The 19,896-nt window shown below is 33.8% G+C and overlaps 1 protein-coding gene across 1 annotated transcript in view; it reads right to left on the bottom strand.

Moving 5' to 3' along the window:
• Window positions 1-1,553: 1,553 nt before the first annotated feature.
• The window catches only part of LOC129233869 (bestrophin-2-like), a gene marked incomplete at its 3' end in the record, with an annotated part of 39,040 nt that continues 20,697 nt past the window's right edge, over window positions 1,554-19,896 (bottom strand). The window contains exons 2-6 of the mRNA XM_054867798.1: window positions 9,375-9,504; window positions 6,769-6,923; window positions 6,483-6,560; window positions 4,179-4,331; window positions 1,554-1,634 (exon numbers count right to left, since the gene is read on the bottom strand). Coding sequence (XP_054723773.1) covers window positions 1,554-1,634; window positions 4,179-4,331; window positions 6,483-6,560; window positions 6,769-6,923; window positions 9,375-9,504 — 597 coding nt within the window. The remainder of the gene's footprint in view (window positions 1,635-4,178; window positions 4,332-6,482; window positions 6,561-6,768; window positions 6,924-9,374; window positions 9,505-19,896) is intronic.

The following is a 19,896-nucleotide window of genomic DNA, read 5'->3' as shown; positions in this document are numbered from 1 at the left end:
AGGAGTCTTCCCTCATTGACTGAGAGGTCAAAACACTTGCTATGGCAGCTACCTGCACTTCAGTAAGCTAAGCAGCTCATTTGTTTTTAAATTCAGCATTTTGTTTCAGACACTCCATAGTGATGATTTATAAAAAGGGAATATTAGTTATGTAAGTATTTAGAATAATTTAATGTTAATTTACCTTACAGATTATTTTTGTGTTTTATTTATTCTGCATTGTAAACTGTTGAAATAAAAAAGTCTGCTACAGGGAGTGTGAATATAAGTTAGGTGAACCAATGTAAGAAAAAATAAACAATTTTTCGCAAATACATTTAGAAATTGAAATTTCCTCACAAAAAAATCTCTAGCTAACCTCAAACAAATCACAAAAATGTGCAGGACAGGTTACAAAATCTATAAACCAATAATCCACGCAAGGTCAATCCTACTGCAATCAAGTTGCAGATTCTTTACTGCAATGTAAATATTTATTACACAATTACATGTTGTTGTTTGATAAGAAACAAAATTTGTACTTGCGGCAAGGTTAAATGAATAGTTTAGGTAATAAAAAGGAGATTTTCCTGTACATTGTTTTCAATGCATTTGTATGTAAAAAACAACTTTATTTTGATCAGACATCAGGAATTTTTCAAGCACTTTAAAAAATGTTCAGATTTAATGACGATTGAAACACCCATGATCTTTGCTGTAATTTCTATTACTTCATCAGCCACTTTTGACGACTTTGTTTCTGTTCTTTGCATGAGATAATCAGTACAATAATTTCCTAAGATCTTTAACTCATTGCAGTTTAATTTGGATTGAAACTCAGGAAAACAATAAAAATACATTACATAAAAAATATTGAACAAAAGATAAATTATGGCACACAAATTATACTGTCTAGCACAAATGCAATTTTTAGCAAAATAATAATAAACTAAACGAAAAATAATCATATAAGCTTTGTGCTACAATATGATTAAAGTGAAAAACCAACGCAAATAAAGCACAAATTTTGAAGAAAATACAGCATATAGCTATTTGAAGGCTACAATGGAGTCTCTTCATCAGAGCAAAAAGCTCACCAACGCAACCGAAAGTCGTGAGAGAACTGACAACGACCACATGGACACTGGTATTTATACCAAAGAGGACCAACCAATAGGAATTCAGGACACAAGACAACAAACAACCAATCAGCAAACGACATGTCAACCCCGGGCTCAGAACAAGTCTGAGTCTCTGAGCCCCGGGCTCAGAGGGGTTGTCTCTCCCCTTGCTAACCACAATAATATTTTAGAAGAGTGTTGAAATAAACTTAAAAACATTGGCGATAACAATCTTTACATTTCAACATCTTATTTGGAACATTCGCAGATTCATTAATTCTGCATGTATGTTTACCTTAAAAGCCTTTCCATTTTTGTCAGATTAAGTATAAATAATATCATGATTAGCAAAATCATTCAAACATAGCTGAGTCATTGTTAAAAAGATCATATTTCATGTCCCCATTTTATATTTAAAGGAAATTAATTTTTATCAAATGCATGAGAACTTGCCTGTATATCTCGATCAATAATCCAGTTGACTTCAAAATCATCATCATCTTCACCAAAAGGGTTCACTAAAGTTTCTGCAACCTAAGAAAAAGGGAAAAACTGAGGCACAGCAAAATAAAATTTAAAAAAATAACAAAAACTAGGACAATGTCTGAAGTCTATTTAAATTACATACATGGTACGATCCAAAAGTAATGAGCCTCACGTTATACTGATACATGCACACCTTGCAGCTCGCTCCACTTGATAGCGACAGCGGTGGGGGTTGTTGGCTTTACAGTGCAACGCAGGTCAGTTACCTCCCAGCTTTTGGAGCGGTACCATCAGCTTTAACAGTAACCCCTATATGGTGGTGCGTGACACGGCGATATGGAAAGTTCGTCAGAGCAAAGCAAAGAGATCAAATTTTGCTTCCAGTTTCCTTCCCAAACATTTGCAAAGCTTTAACAGGCATTTGGAGCTGAGTGTCTGTTCTATTCGCAAGTAGAAAAGTGGTACAAGGCCTTTCATAAGGCGGGGAAACGGTGACCGACGAATCCCCGTCTGGACACCCCCCTTCCTCAGCCCATACTGACGTGAATGTACAACGAGAGTGAATTTTTAAACACGGACTGGCGTTTGAGTCTCTACTAAGCAGCAAAATCCCTGGACTTATTGGAGACAACGGTGCAATTCATTGTTACAGAGAAGTTGCACATGCAGAAAGTCTGCCCCTAACTTGTGCTGAAAATTCTGACTGAAGAAGGTCTGAGTCGATGCTCCTGTGGTGTCCTAACCTTCCTACAGTCTGGGCTTGTGGCCTCCTGACGTCTCATTTCCACCATTAAAATCAGCGCTGGAAAGGAAACGTTTCAACTCCGTCGAGGACATCCAAGCACGTCAAGGCAGCCCTTGCAAATATCTCAGAACAGGACTTTAGGGATGCCTTTGAATCATGGAAAAGCCGCCTACATAGATACATTGTTGCAGGAGGTGCCTGTTTTTAAAACTATTAATTAGTTGTACGGATTAGCTCAAAAAATTTGTCTTTTTAAACAAAGGCTCATTACGTTTAGATCTCACCATGTATATCTCAGGGCTGTCAAATTGAAAAGAGCCCATAGGCCAGAATTCCGGTCACTCATCACATGGAGGGCCGCAGTTTGAAAAGTTGAACAATAACCTCTTACACAATAACAATTAATAGCTGAATTATTAATTATAAAACAATGAAATAGAAGGATTATAAAACAATTTGCTTACATTTTAATGATAAAACTGAGACCGATCTGCCTTCTTTACAAGGGCAGGAGCTTAAGCTGCAAGCTTATCTGAGAACCTAACATGTGTCGCAACCAGTCAGAGCAATATCATCAACTTAAAAGAGTAGACAGTTGACAAGAGCAAGTTCTCAATTTCTTTTTCGAAATCAACAAATTTCTCTCTTCCCTCCCTCTCTCCCTGCCAACACGAGGCAATACTATTTCTAGGAATTAGTTTGCACCAGTGCGCAGGGTAGGACTGCTGGACCTTGACCTGTAGATGTCCTGTACCTTTTTTTCCCAATACAATGAAAGGAGTAAAAGAGCCATCAAGAGGAAATTTCGGGGAACCCGGCTTGACCAAGAATGGATGTCTCGGATGCTTCTTGACACCATAAAACGTCAAAAAAAGAAATAGGCTGAATAAGAAGTTTGCGGGCCGCACAATATGTGTTGTTGAGCCCCCAGTTGGACAGCCCTGATATAACTTATTAATATTACTTCCTTGTCTTCTTAAGCACAATGTGTCTAGAACAGCAACTCCCAAAGTGGGTTCTGCCAAACCCTCAGATTTGCATGAAAGTCATAAAGAAAATAAGGCTTCCGCCACGAGTTTGCTGTTGTATAAATTTAATATTTTCCACGAGTTTAAAGGGAAAAAAAAATCAATACCAGGGACATGGATCAAATGGACAAATACTTTCTAAAATGCAAAAATAGGGTTCAGTGTGACTTAAAATGTGTCAATTAGTCAAAATACGAAAAATTTCACAAAACCAGTAGTTTTTATACATAGAAGAAACTGACAGGCCGTGGTGGCATGATCGGTAGAGCATCGAACTTATGACTGGAGGGTCTCTGGTTCGGTCCTAGCCAATCGAAGATCCACCATTTCATTAAAGTTAATTGGGAGATTTAAAATATATTTGTAGTCACAAAGTCCTCCAAGTGAAACGATACCTCTGGGTCGGTTTCTGGTTTGGTTCGAAATTATTGAACTGCCCATAGATGGTGCTGTCATCAATCGTTTGCTGTTTGAGCCAGATCAGGCTTCCACCTAAATAGGTGATCCATTAAAACGGAAGCTGTAACTCTCTGCCTTAAATCGAGCAGCCTCGCCACTCGAGCTCGGGTTCCCGAGTGGCATAACAACAAGTAACCGAAATTGACTCCTATATTGTAAACATTCTGTCTCTTATTCATAAATAAAAATGAGGTTCCTTGAAGTAAAAGTATATCAGAAAGGATTCCGTGGTCTAAAAAGTTTGGGAACCACTGGTCTAAAACACTGTACAAAAAAAAAAAAAAAAAAGAAAAGAAAGAAAGAAAAAGGAAAAACATTAATATTCTTAGTTTTGCATAATCAAATTGAGAAAGGACTCACCTTCAACCATCCCATGTAAAAAAAGAATTGCAAGAAGTTGAAGACTGGAATATACAGATCCACATCATAACCAGGATATCCTTGAACAGGATCCAAATATTGCCGACCCATCAGAGTAGATAGGAAGTAGGTGTACACCACAAGGGTCACCACCTGACATATATTCAGAGAATGTGTTAGAGTAAATGCAAGAGAAGCTTGTAAAATATTTATTTTGCATCAACTGTGGGTGGTAAAAAAACATCTTAAGACAAATGAATATTGTATGAGGTCAGGTGATGTAAAGTGGACATATATGAAATAAAAGGCTATAATCTTTGAAATAAATAGAGGAATTAAGGTAAAATTTTTATTTCAGATTTTAACAAATAGGAATTAAGTTTTGAGTTCAACTGGAAATACAGAGAAATCCTGTTACCAAGAACGTCCACATAGGGGGGCAAGGAGGGGCTCGAGCCCCCCTCTGAAATTAGAATTTCCTTGCTTTTAGTAGCTTTCTTTGCAAAAAATGTAAAAACATTACTTCTTCAGCCATTAATAAATAAGTTATTAAAAATGTCAAATTTTAATGACTCTAATCTGTCCTGAAATCAGTTTCCATGGGGAAAATATCCAGTTAAACCTTGGGGGAAATATTTGAGCCCCCCCTTGCAACTTTGCATATGGGCGTCCATGCCCGTTACATTGAACTTCAACAGCCTGCAAAGTTTAATTGTTGTAATAGAATTCAAGCAATGTACTACAGATTAAATCAGGACAGAAAATTTAATTTGTTGAAATGGATATTTCGTTTTATCGGTATTTGTTGTAATAGGAGCACAGTTTAAAACTTAAATAGACTAATTCATGAGCTTAGGGGTTATTCATTAATTACGTAAGGATGATTTTAGCAATTTTCGATCCCCTCCCCCTATGTAAGGAAATGTAAGATTTTTGAAAACCCTCCTCCCTATTCTTATGTAAGATTCTATTTCACTTCTCAAAATAATAAAATAACAAATCTTACATCACTTGAATTGTTATTAAATTCATTAAATCTTTTTTTGTAAAGAAATATTTATTAAAAAAGTTAAAATCTAGATTGATTTTTTTTCGACATTTTTTTTTTGTGTGTGTGATGCGATACTAATTAAAAAAAACATGATTTACATAGTGCAATTCTTTTTTTCACTTAATACTAACTATTCATTCTTTGTAAAGCGAATAAAAAAACACCTCATCCAAATACGTTTTACCTTCTAGGCACAGATGAAATATCCTCCCTGCCAAATTACTTGAACGCGCGATTTCTTATGTAAAATACAGACTTGGAGAATCTTATGTAAGAATGGGTTTGATCCCCACCGCCCTCCCCCAAGTAAGGGTATGTAGAGATTTTTCCAACTCCCCTCTCGGTTGCGATCCTTACTTAATTAATGCATGGCCCTTAATAGATGAAAAGACATCTAACAAAAGCTCTTTTGTTGAATGTCTTTTTATCCATAAGCAAATTTCTTTTGCATTGAAAAAGGAGTCCCTTGTAAACCCTGAAACAGTTGTCTGCAGTACTCTGCAATTAGTGCTTTTTGACTATGTTATTTTATATTTTAATAAAAACATATTCATTCAAAATATATGCTGGTATTTCTACTCAATATGCTTTATATTGTGTACTACTGAAGAAATAATAAGAAATATTGTAGACCGGAAACAGATGCTAAAAGATTGTTGCAGAGTTAGAACAAATAGCTAATATTTCACGTGAAAAGTGGCATCAAAATAACACGAAAATAAGCCAAAAATAAAGATTTCAGCATGTAAAAGTAATGTGGATGATTTTGGACATTTCAATTCAAAACAACTGCCTGAACTATTGAAAATAAATACCAAGTATTTCCAAATTGGAACAATTTATTGGGTTTTGTTTCTTTGTAGTGGTGGTTACTCCAAGAGCAATTATTACTTTTGGGTTTAAAAGTTTTTTAAGTGAAAGCTAAACGAATTAGTTACAACTTTTTTTTATGATTATAAATTATTCAATTGTCCTGTGAAGTAATTCATGAATATTTCAAATTTTTTATTGTTATATTATTTTTTCAGTTTAAAGATACCACTTAAAAAGTTAGTTTGTTTATGGCCTGAAATCCGTGAAACCCCGAAATTTCGCACATCCACTTTTCCAAGTTGTGCATATTTTTGACTTTCAACTTTATATGTATTCACTATATATGCATAGATACACCAATATTACATAAAATTTCACATACAGCAATACATGGTTAACAAAAGGACCCGGAAAGAAACATAAAATATTATTTAGTTAACCTGTGTGTATACTAAAGGTATGCTGATCCAATCATAGTTGTAGAGGCCACCACATAGGGATCGATAGTTTGCTATAGCCTGAAGAAAAAATACTTGAATCAGAAAAGCAACAAATCTAAAAAAAATTCTGTGAACATATGAAAGTTACAATACATAAAACCATTTCACAAACCAATGTATAGAAGAAAGCAAACACAAGTAAGGAATTTAAAAGCAGTTGAAATTTTTTTTTTTTTTGGATTATGTTATTATTGCTTTGAAAAGCATAGATAATTCATACACTGACCTCTACTAGAGTATTGAGTGCAAAGTCATCCCGAATGCGTCCCTCCTTGCGTGCTCGGATGGCAATGCTGGATGCCCACACCAGAGGCATCCAGTATGTCGAGTGGGATGTCTTGAGGTGTTCCATGATCTTTTTCTCATTGGGTAGGAGTATGCCTGAAATGAAAACGACTTGTACAAAAATTTTCTGAAGTGCTAATCTTAATAGCAGTTTGAAATAAATTGATAGTAAAATCAATAGATAAGGGGCTGTCTACAAATGATTTTTTGTTTAAAAGGGGAGAGGAGTTCATGAAATTGTGAGTTTGTGACGAGGAGGAAAAGGTGACATCAAATGCTTTTATAACAATCTTCTTTTGAAAAAGGTGACATGTGTCAAGTGGAGGGGAGAGGTAAGGTGAAGCATGATACTTTGTTATAAAAAGGAAAGGGATTCAAATTTTTTGAAAAAAATGTTACATTATTTATGTGGACAGCCCCTAAACTGGATATTCAAGTACAACTGAGCATGAATCACCATTATGAATGTTATTTGAAAATAAGTTGAAAATTCAAAACCAACGCTAAAAAAGCAAATAGAAATAAATGTCAGAAGTCTTTTCATTCATAAGTTTGCTTTCTTTTGCATTGAAGTTTTCCTGCAAGACTTAAACATGTATGTATGTATGTATATATATGTATTGCTATTTGGGTTTTTTTTACATAGTTTTTAAAGTTTTAAACATACTTCATGTTTTGAAACTTTCAAATACTTTGGCATTGTAGTTGGAAGATGTTTGATTTTGTTCATGTTCAAATAGAGCAACCAGTTAAGTTGGGCTCACTGAGCACTGACTAGAAGCGTTAATAGAGTAACCGGTCAGCCATCGAAACAGACACTTACTAAATCAGCAATGACCAACCTTTTCTTGTCTGTGGTTGCATCTCTTATTAAGATGAATCTTGCAAGTCCAGAACATAAACAATATTAAAGTTATTCTGGAAAATATGGAAAACGGTGAAAAATTACAAATCAAGAATTGCTCTGATCCATACTTGATGGTTATTTAATTAATAAAAAAATTGCTATCTGTCTTCTAGAAACAAATTCCTGAATATTAGTCAACAAATTTAAAATTTTGACAAATCACATGCGACTATGAAAACAAAATATAGAAAAGAAAAAGATAAAGTTCTGTTGCAATTTTGTGGAGATGTATTTTGAATCCGGCAATCTTTGAATCCTATCCAAGAAGGTTTTTTAGTTCTTTTGGGAAGTTCAAGAAAGTGGTTTTCAATTTTTAACATTAAACAAAACAATGGGGCACACATATTTGCTTTGTGGGCCATAGGTAGGGCATCACAGCGCTAAACTAACCTATGATGTCATCAAACAACATTTGTGATCAACCAGTCTGGTTAACTAGCAACCCCATTTGAACAAGGCCATATTTTGTACATTGAGTATCATTTAAACAGCTGTTATTGGGGAATGTGGAGCAAAGTAAAATGGTTAATTTGACCAAGTTTTTTCAAAATGAACAAATCGGAAACTTGTTTTGACAATTGCAGCACATAAAGAAGGAACATTGTATTTTATAATAAAACTTGCATAGAAACAGTATTTTAAATTTTTGGCAGTAAATTTGAGTCTTCAAAAAAAAAAAAAAACGGAAATTTTTACTTATTTTTTCACGGAACAAAGTGAAAAATAAAATATTTTTCCAATGAAATATTTTCTATTCGATTATAAAACATATTTTTGATCAAAAGAATCAGTAAATAAAAGGTTGAATGAATAAATAAAAAGATAATGAAATAATTAAACGAATACTTAAATAAACCAATTAATATATGAAAAAAAAATGAGCGAGTAAAAAAATGAATGTATAATATAATAAGTGAATGAATGAATAAATACAATTAATAAATGAAGGATTGTAAATGAATTAATCAATAATTGAAAACGAAAGTGATTTATATTAAATGGTTGAGTGAGTAAATTAAAAACTATTTCGCTTTTCCCCATCCACTTTGCCCCTTATGTACTTGACTAACTGTACAATTTTTTTTAAATACAAAAAAGCTTAACATTAACTAAATTAATACTGCATTGAATATTAGAAGGTCTCAATTAATATTTAAAATGTTAATAACAAGAACTTTATCATTTTATTGTAAAAAAAAATTTAATTTACAACAAAATATTACAATATGAGTATCAATTTTTTAAAATTGCCTGTATTACGAACTACTTTAATCTTTGGCGGTATTTTTTTCTTTATTGGAATAGACTACGTATAGTACTAAATAGTTAAAATAATACCTGATAGGTGGAGCTAAAAGCAGAGTAAATATTTCACTATTTCATTTTGCCCCATGTTCCCCTACTTAAACAACCAGAAATGTATGGATTGTAAGCTATGATAATAAAACAATATCTACATGTTTATATTTTACCTTTAAACAATGAAAAATGTACAGGACAAAAAAAAAAGGGTTATATCCAATTGTACACTTCACATGTGCAAAAGAATAAAACCTTTACATATACTTCAAAAAAAAAAAAAAAAAAAAAAATCTTGTTCCAGCATAAAAGAGAACAAAATTTCCGGACTATTTACTAACCAGCTTCAACAAGGTGGTCCATGGTGGGAAATCGTTTTTTGACACAGGGGCTGATGCATGTAAGGGTGATGACAAAGGCTAGATTTGCATAGCGCATGATGCCCCTTCTCATCAGGCGTCCTCTTTCATCCTGAGAGAGAAAGAAAAAAATAGATCAATTTTTTTAATAATAAAATACATTTAATACATAGTTACAGAGTACATTTCTATGGCAGAAATGTTTCAAAATCTCATACTACCGAACAAAGAAAAGCATAGTTATAGAACAGGGTAAATCATATTAAATTTGAATGGAACAAAAAGAAAGCACACATGTGAAAGCTGTGATTACTTCATTTTAATAAATTAAACTTAAAGTGAAACTAAAGTTATCTAAGTTTCAACAGAAGCTCCTTCAATTTCCTCCTTAAAGGGAGGACCAGAGTTCCAGAGGCATCATCATTTTCTCTGATTGCAGATCATCATTGCAGGCGATCCAGAAGGGCAAATGTCAACTTAACCATCAAATCAATGAACTCACAAACAAAATCATTGATGCTCAAAGATCCTGCATTTTACAATGGATACCGGCTCATGTAAATATTTTTGATAACAAGAAGGCCAATGAGCTTGCAAAGGCTCGTAATTCTCCTCAGCCATCCAACTCCCTGACCCTCGTTGACGCCAACGCTGTTGCTGACCGAAGACTAATCGGTCAACAAGCTAAAAGAAACTCCATTCCGGATTTGGACTGTGACAGAGCCATATCGACTACCATAACCAGACTTAGGACAAATCACTTAAAGGGGATGAGGATTTCTGCGGATGGACAGTGTAGTTACACCAACTTTTGTCCTCATTGTCCTGATGACATCCCACGGTCTCGTCAACACATCTTCAGCTCTCCATTAACCCAGGCCAAACTTTTTAACATCGGCTTAGAAGACCCAGTGGACCTACTTTATACAAATAAGGCTGTCGAAGTTGCAAAGGCTGTCTACGACAGCTTCAGACCCATATAAATACATATTATCATAGACACATCATCATCATCAACAGAAGCTCCATCTTCGGCCCTTTGGTCACCTGGCAAATATGTATACGGCATTCTAGTTCCTGCCACACTAGGGATAGAATACGTGTTATTAAAGATTTCTGAACCTCAATTATTGGCTGCTTCAGGATATTGCCTCCATTTCTCCAGGGCTTACAGGAGTAAACCTTGGAGAAGGAGGCAAGAACAATTCGTCTTTAATGAAATCTTACAGGAAAAATATCACAAGAGATCTGGGGATCCCAACGGCCAACACAGCAATGGCATATTCTTTGCTTCAGCATAACAAATCTAGAGATTGGTTAGGCTACTGACTGACTTCAAATTGCTTCCCCTACTGCTTGATGCTGTAACTGTGCAGTAGTTCTTTACGAAATTGTATCCAAAAATGTTTTTGGATAGTAATAAGCTATGATACTATGGAGTATTCCAAAACACAGTTGTGATGGTGGTGCTTAGAAGAAGGTTGAGGAAAAATATATAAAACCTCTTCTACTGAATTGATTGGATCTTAAAAAAGCAATAATAAAATATATATGATATGATTTTGCTGTAATAATAGATTAGTTGGTTATCAAAAGAATTACTACATGCACTAAAATAACACATGAAGCATAATTACAGACAAATATTTAATATGAATATAGACTTATTATTACAATATTTATGGCCAAGTTGATATTTTGTATTCTGAACTTAAAGTGGAAGTACATTGCGTTAATAGCCGCTCGAAAATATAAACAATGGAAACAGTTGAAATGTATCAAAAATTGATTTAAATCATTCGTATCTTTTATCTTACATTAATCATAAAATAACATAATTGAAGATATAAATTTATCTATTTGTAATTATTGGGTACCCATATTGAATTTAAACAAGACGCTACTGGATAAGCGGGCCTGCTGCAGTACTGGGGAATATGTACTGTGATTAAAACATTATTGTTGTAGTCATCGTATTTGTAGGAGTCCAGATATAGATGATTCAGAACTTTAAAACATTGCTCATGATGAAGTTAAATATTTAATTGGCTGGAGATTTCTTGTTGGTAGGCTTCTTAGATCTTTCACAGATATAGATTTTTTTTGTTAAAGTTCCGGCATGGAGATTCAGTGTTTTAGACAGTTCTCATAATGAAGTTAAATATTGATATGCTGGATAATTCTTGTTGGTAGTTTTCCTTGATCTTCCACAGATATGGGATTGGATTCTCGTACTCATAAATGAGATTGAAGACATGACGTCTACTTCAGGCATTAATTGATGTTTCCATAGATGTATAGACTTAAAATTTGTTATTGAAGACAAGACGTTCACAAAAAACTACAGACATAACGAAAAACTAAAAATATATATACATTTTACTTTCCTTTTATACCCGCGCGTGGACAGCAAGTCCAGCCCCGGGTTGTTAACACTTCATCACTACATTGCTAACCGACGAAACTTTTTAAACTCTGCTGAAACCGTTAGGGGTTTCTCTATATAACCTCTCTCTTAAGGCAAACCTTGCGAACACCGCTAGACTCAGGCAAACAGAGCTTTGAACTCATAAAGCAAATTTCTGACGTGTTCCCTCTTTCGATTCAGTGCTGGAGATTAGTAAGCGTCATGAAAGAGTTCCAGATCTCCTTGGTTCTATTTCTTTTATACATCTGCCATCCATGATAAAAATCAAAGCCAAAATTAAAATTGGGCTAGATTATATATTTTGTATGTAAAGGAAAATGGTATAGTGTCTTCCGACCGCGGCGCATTATTATAACGGCAGATCAGGCAGGGACGCTCTCTGAGTGTAATAGGGTGTATTCATGCGCAGTCAATGAACCTAGTTGGCGCGAAGAGAAGAAGGGTGAAATACTATCTTCTTTGAAAAGGCTAGCGTTGTGTGAAAACATGAAAAAATAGATTCGGGAATGGCAGAAATATAAGGATATTAAAGTGTGGCAGTGTGATTCTTATCGCACTGTCACATTATCCCCCCCCTGAACAAGAAAAATTGTAGGGGAACACATCAGGAGGTTAAAATGTATATTATACAAAATATCAAAAAATTTCATGAGTTAATGAGCATCATGTATAAAAATATGGCAAACAATTCAGCAATATCATCACTGAGAGAACGAAAATCAAACATTTACATCAATTGACATCATAATTTCCTGAGTCGGTAATCAATACTGAAATGACTCGTGTGTGTTAAATCTTGTGTAAGCAAACTTATTTCAAACTTCAAAGTACAGTGTAATTATATGATGTTTATCTGAAATTTGTATTTATCGACATGTACATGACCTAGTCAACCGTATATAGGACATTTCTCATTTTTTCACATATAATTCATTTTTTAAATCATGTTAAACTGTGACAAAAATTTTCTGGGACACAAAAAGTAAGATATACCTAACAGATTACTAGAGAGTGTCAAGAATGAAGAAGAAATCTGACATAGGTGTCGGGCACCCATTTTTTCAATTATTCCTCCCCATTTTGTTTGAATAGATGAATTAAGGGCACTTCCCCCTCAGCTAAATACGGAACCAGCCTGCTATGAAACCGGGAATGCTATCAGAGGCGCCAAATAACAAGTGATAGAAGAAACCCAAAATCAGGCTCAAAGTCCTGTCTCAAAATTTACTCCTAGATGGAAATTTTGTCAAAAATCTCTCAAGAAATCAAAGTATTAATCTTGACTTGAAACACCCATTAAATTTACTGTCATATGAACCCTTTATAACACCTCTCACTTCTTCCTTTCCTTAATTTTTTCTTTCTTTCTCTTTCCTTCTTTCTTTTCTCTTTTTTTTTTTTTTTGAATTAATTATAGTCAACATCTTTTTGTTGGAATAATTTACTAACATGTAGTTTCATAATTTTTCCTTCATTGTGCACATCTTTAATCAAATAATTATCATTTCTGAATTTTTTGAGAATTTCATACGGTCCATTATACTTCGGTTGCAAGGCATTGGATCTTTGAAAAGCAGAGATAAAAACTTTGTCCCCTATCTGAAAATTTGGTGGTTTTCTACCCTTGACATATTTTTTCCTGGAAGCGAGGTATGCATCCTCATGTTTATCGAAATTGTCTTTGGTCTCCGATATTTCCTTGGAAATTCTGTCTAGGTATTCTTTGTAGTCCTCAATATAATTTGGATCATTGTTCAATGGGATGTTAAGTTCTCTACCAAAAATAATTTAGCCGGTGAAAAACCAGTGGCGGTGTGAACTGAGTTGTTGTAATAAAGTTTGAAAATCAGTAGCTTTTGTGTCCATTCGAATGTCTTATTGCATAAAGCAGCAATAGAACTTTCTAAAAATTTGTGACATCTTTCGACGCAGCCATTGCTTCTCGGTAGGTACACTGAAGTTTTTCTGTGTTGAATATTTAATTGTTTTAAGAAATTGTTAAATTGACCCCAACGAAAACTGGGACCGTTGTCCGAAGTACAATCCTAGGTATACCAAAATTTGAAAAATGAGCATTTAAAGCTTTAATAATGGTAGGACTCGTAATGTCGGAAAGAGGAATTGCTTCTAAAAATCTGGAATAGTGGTCAATAATTGTCAACACAAAACATTTGTTATCTAAGCTACGTGGTAATTTTCCAACTACATCAATTTTAATACATTCATTAACTCCAAGAATTTTTTTGGAATCATCTCATAAGTGGTTGAAGACTGCTTAGGTTTGTGGCTCAAACATTTTCTACAATTTGTACAAAATTGTTTAGTCACTTTGAACATACCTTTCCAAAAATAATGTTTCCTCAAGAAATTATATGTTTTGTATGCACCAGAATGAGGAGTGTGAGCTTCAGTTAAACAAATTTTAAAAAGAGTGTTGGGAATGAGAATTTTGTTTGAATAGTTTTTTTTTCTGGACTTTTTGTTGTGGTTGACAAATTTAAACATAACTAAATCTGACTGAGAGTCGATGAAACATTTTGAACAAACTTTTGGGTCATTATTTTCAATGGCCTGAATGATTTTCTGAATTTTGTTATCCTGTCTTTGGAACAATTTTATAGATTCGTTACTAAGTTGTTCACAAGCTTGGAATAATTGTAAGTTATTTACATTCTCATTGTTTTCTGAAACTACCCTCGATAAATAATCACTTGGGTTTGAAAATCCAGGGATATAATTTGGAACAAAATCAAAAATTGTAAGTATATATCCATCTAGCTACGATTTCAGGTTGTTTATCTAGTTTCATGGGATACGTAAGACTTTTAGCATCAGTTAGTATTTCAAATCTTCTGCCATATAATTTGTCATGAAAAAATTTTACAGTAGAAAAAATAGCAAACAGCTCTCTTTTAATAGAAGGGTATCTTGACTCGGAAAGAGTTAACTGTTTGGAAAAAAATTCAACAGGGAAGTAATTACTACCAATCTTTTTCAACAAAATATCACACACTGCAATTTTGGATGCATCTGTAGCCAAATAAACATTGTCGTCAAGTTTTAAATTTTTTAAAGTTGGATTATTAAGCATGATATCCTGAATTTTATCAAATGCTTGTTGGCATTCCTGTGACCAAACAAATGGAATGTTTTTTCTGGTTAAATTAACTATAGGGTAAGTAAGTCAGAAAAATTGTGTACCATATGTCGGAAATAATTCACCATACCTAAATAAGCTTAAACCTGTTTGACATTTCTAGGAATAGGAAACTTAGTGACTTTCTGAATGTTTTCCTCAGAAGGAGAAAAACTATTGTTATCCAATTTGTATCCTAAGTAGGTTATGCTGTGTCTACATATTTGAAGTTTTGCCGGATCTAATGTTAGGTTGAATTTCTTCAATCTATCGAAAACTAATTGCAAATTTTGTTTCATTTCCTGAATACTGTTGCCTGCGATGATTATATCATCCAGAAAAGATTTAATGTTACTCCCCTTTAGGTCATTCAAAGCTTTAGAAATCAAAATATGGAAAAATTGACACGAGACCTTAGAACCGAATGGTAATCTAAGAGGTTCAAAATTCCCTAGTTCCATACAAAAAGCTAGTTTCTCCCTATCAGACTCCTTTAATTGAATTTGAAAAAATGCGGACTTTAAATCTAACACACTATAAATTGGCGACCAGAAATACAATGCATAATTTCAATAACAATAACCATCCGAAATTTCTATTTTTCAGGATCATTGTTCTTGTTTGTTTTTTTTTTTTCTAATGAAAATAGCAGGGAATGCATATGATGATGATGATTCTCGTATAATTTCTGCCTCAAGTAATTTAGCAATTTCTTGTTGTGCGAATTCTTAAGCGATTTTGGGAATAGGGTATGGTTTTGTTTGTAACGGAAAGTTATGAAGTAATTTAATTTCAGGAACAACTTCGCTAGTTGAACCCAAAGTCAAATAAGATTTTGAAAAGACTTCAGTATTTCTCATTAACATATCCAAAATGTCCCTTCTTTGTGTATGGTCTAAATGTTCGAGATCGAAATCAGATTCTTTAATTTCCTCTTTCCTTAATTTTCTGACCACAGATAAAGACAAGGTGTTAACCTGAAATGGTTTGCTATTGCTAGGTAATATGCAATCAGATTGATCAAAATTTTTGACTGAACCAAAAATTGACTTTTTCCTCAAAATGATAGGTTGATCAGTGTTATTTTCAACAATTGTTTGAATTGTGTTATTAAATGAAACTTGGCGAATAGAATCAGAAGTCAAAATTTTAGATTTTCCTTTCTTTGGGATAAAGAGAACTTCAAAAAATCAGTATGGTGGATTCCTTGACTTTTGTGACAATATTAGGCTCAAGTAATGATAAAGAAGCTCCGCTGTCAATTAATGCATCAACAATTAATGAACCGAATTTTAATTGAATGATTGGTAAACTGTTTTCTGCGGAACTGTTGCATGAGAGTACAAATTCCTCGACTTCTTCGGTAGGAGTATTAATTCTCTCAGGTGTGGATTTAATTTTTTCATTCTTAGCTTGTTCTCTATAATAGTGGGTACCTGTCTGAGAACAAGAATTTTGCTTTGGTTTGATCCAAGCACCCACCATTAGTTGAAATTGCTTCGTCTCCCAAAATTTCCTCTGTTGTTTCTATACGGGTGAGTGTATCTGCCTCGGAAATTTCTACCTCTGTTGCTCTGAGAACCACGACCTCTGTTGAAATTTTGACCTGAACTGGGAAAAAACCAACAATCAGTTGTTAGATGGCTTTTCTGACATATGTGGCAAGAAATTGGTTGATTCTGAAAATTTCAATGACTTTGAAATTGGCAAGAATTCCCCCCCCCCCCTTAATTGGAAATTGTTAACCTGACTGTCCCTATTGTTTGTTAATTCAGAGAGTTGGGAAGTTAGTTTAGAAATCAATTTGTTATTTTCCATTTGACTCCTCATCAATGTGCTAATTTGGAAGTCCCAAGAATTATTAGATGTGGCACAAGACGCAGACTGCTCAAGAGCCTTCTCAACATTTATAGCACATTTAAGGGCAGATTTAAAATCTTTAGGTCTGGTTTTCTTTACCTCCAACCTAATGTCCCTCCTAAGAACTTTTAAAAATTTTGTCAATTTAATGTTTTCCGCTAAATCAATAAGTTCCTGGTTGCTAGAGCTATTAATCCCAACATAGAGTGATGCCTGTCTTGATATTTCCTCCACTAATTCTCTGACTGACTGACCTGGTTTGTGTGTAATTTTCGAAAATGTTGACAGAATATCAGAAAAAGATTTAGTTTTCCTGAATTTCGCGATAAGCAGTCTTGTAATTAAAATGTCAAAATGTCAGTAATCCAACGTTATTAAGCACAAAACTTGCAAATGATTGCAGACACGTGTTTCGGTGTTACAAGGAACACCTTTTTCAATGCAAAGAAGTGTGAGCTTTTGGATGAAAAGTCATCCGAGAAAAGCAACACGGTGGAACAGGAGGTAGTATGAATATCAAAAAATAGAAATTAAACAAAACAAAAAAGATAAAATGACACATGGAGACAAAATTTATTATATAATTCCATCAGGAAAAAACCGTTAAGTAATAAATTTTAAAAGAAAACCCATAAACAATGCAAAAAGTCCAAAAATGAAACCACTCTGAATAAATTAGCAATAAATTTACCAGCGGGAAAAACTATGTATGGAAGCAATGTATCAAATGGAGAAATGCAGAAAAAACAGAGTGAAGGATAAACATATTGGAATTAGTTAATCAGAAAACGAAATAAGAAAGCAAAAAATGAAAAAATAAAAGTAAGAAATGTACGACGTTTACATAAAAAATAATAGAAAATCTAAACCAATTTTAACAAAGGAGTCCACACAGAAGAAAAATAGGGAATTGCAGTAAGATCGTTAACTAAATTAGAACGGTTCCTCAGGATGTGAAAAAGATTCCCAAAAATCAAGATCCAACGAATTGGGGCATTTTTGGATAATTTGATAAGAGTTAAAATCAAAAGAGTGATTCGATTCCCAACAGTGTTGAGCAATACTGGATTTATTCAGCTGTTGTTTTCTCACATAGCTTTGATGTTCTTTTAACCGAAATTTCAAAGAACGGCGGGTCTGTCCGATGTATCCGAGTCCGCAATTGCAAACAATTTTATAGATCCCACAGCAATTAAGAGGGTGAATAGAATCTTTAAGAGAAGAGAAAGAAAGTTTATTAATAGGAGAAAATACCACTTGGAATTGGAATCGCTTCAGAATCTTAGCAACCTGAAAACTGATACCAGGGAAGAAAGGCAGAACAACTAAATTCTTAGTGTTAAAAGTTCTATTAAGAACAACATTTTGAGATTTTTTGCAAAGTTTTTTTATAAATGGAATCAACTAAGGTGGGGCGGATAGTCTCTATCAACAGCCACAGCTCTTATATAGTTAAGTTCCGCATTAAGAAGCTCAGGTGAAGAACAAATATTCATTGCACGATAAACATATGTGTTGAAAGCTGAATATTTTTGATTAGGAGGGTGAGACGATAATCTATGTGGGGGTAAGGAAACAGCAAAAGGTTTACGATAAACCGTAGTTTCAAAACCGGACTCAGTTCGAGAAACGAGAACATCCAGAAATGGAAGGCAATTATTCTGTTCTTTTTCACAAGAGAATTGAATATGAGGATCAATGGAATTTAAAATGGATAAAGTATCATCAATGCTTAGTTGACCGTGGTTCATAAGAACAAAACAGTCATCAACATAGCGAACATAGAATTGAAACTGTAGTTTCTGAAACAACTTGACCTCAAAGTAATGCATGTAAATATCACTAAGGATGGGGCTAAGTGGGTTTCCCATTGCCAAACCATCCAACATAGTATAAAATTTACCATTAAAAACAAAGGAACTTTGCCTTAGACAAGTATGAGTAAGGAAAACTAAATCCTCAATTTCCTTAGAGGTAAAATGAAATTCAGACAGTCTACTCTGAAGGCATAACAATGAACCCTCGACCGGAACGTTCGTAAATAATGAGTTCACATCAAAAGAAACCATAAAAGAATTATTTGGAACGCAATTCTGAATTTTTTTTGACAAACTCGATAGAGTTTTTTACAGTGAATACATTATTACTCATAAGAGGAGAAAACACAGAGACTAAATATTTTGCAAGTTTATAAGAAGCCGTACCAATATTGGAAACAATCGGTCTGAAAGGAATGCCAGCTTTATGTACCTTGGGTAAAGCATAAAATCTAGCGCAATTAGCAATAGAAGGAATAACAGAGCGTTTAACATTTATTGGAATAGACTGAACAGACTTGACAGCCGAAGAAATAGTCTTTAACTCATTTTCACTAGGATCTTTAGAAATCTCTAAGTATGGACCAGAAGAAATCAAATCATTAGTTTTGTCAACATAAGATGATTTGTCAAGAACAACAATTTGACCACCCTTGTCAGCTTTAGTAACAACAATATCTGAATTAGAAGTTAAATTCTTTACAGTACGCCGAACAGTATTAGTAAAGACGGGATTGGAAATTCTAGAATTAAAGTCCACATTAGAAGCAATAAGATGCCTAACGCAATCTTTTTGATTGGATGATAAGGCACTAAATTTAAAAGCTTTCTCAATAGGAGCAATAAGCTTAGAAAAAGAAGGTTTGCTGGCCAGAGCAAAGTTATCATTGCATTTTAGAGCATTAATTTGAGAACTATTTAAAGGAACACTTGAAATATTAACGACAACATTTTTATTTACCACTGGTAAATTTTCCGAAGGAACAACTTTCGAATTTCTACAAAGTTTAGCTAATTTCTTTTTCAAAACAACTTGATGATTCTCCGTAGAACGAAGGGTTCTAGACCAAGAAGTTCTATCAACATAATCAAAATCAGAAATAGAATTTGAAATAGAGAGATGCAAATCATAGAGCTCACGTTCAATAAACGAGAGGCGTTTATCCTTAGTGATATTTACATGCATTACTTTGAGGTCAAGTTGTTTCAGAAACTACAGTTTCAATTCTATGTTCGCTATGTTGATGACTGTTTTGTTCTTAT

Source organism: Uloborus diversus, unplaced genomic scaffold, assembly GCF_026930045.1.
Source record: "Uloborus diversus isolate 005 unplaced genomic scaffold, Udiv.v.3.1 scaffold_756, whole genome shotgun sequence".
Lineage (NCBI taxonomy): Eukaryota > Metazoa > Arthropoda > Arachnida > Araneae > Uloboridae > Uloborus > Uloborus diversus.
This window is presented reverse-complemented; position numbering and strand designations above follow the sequence as displayed.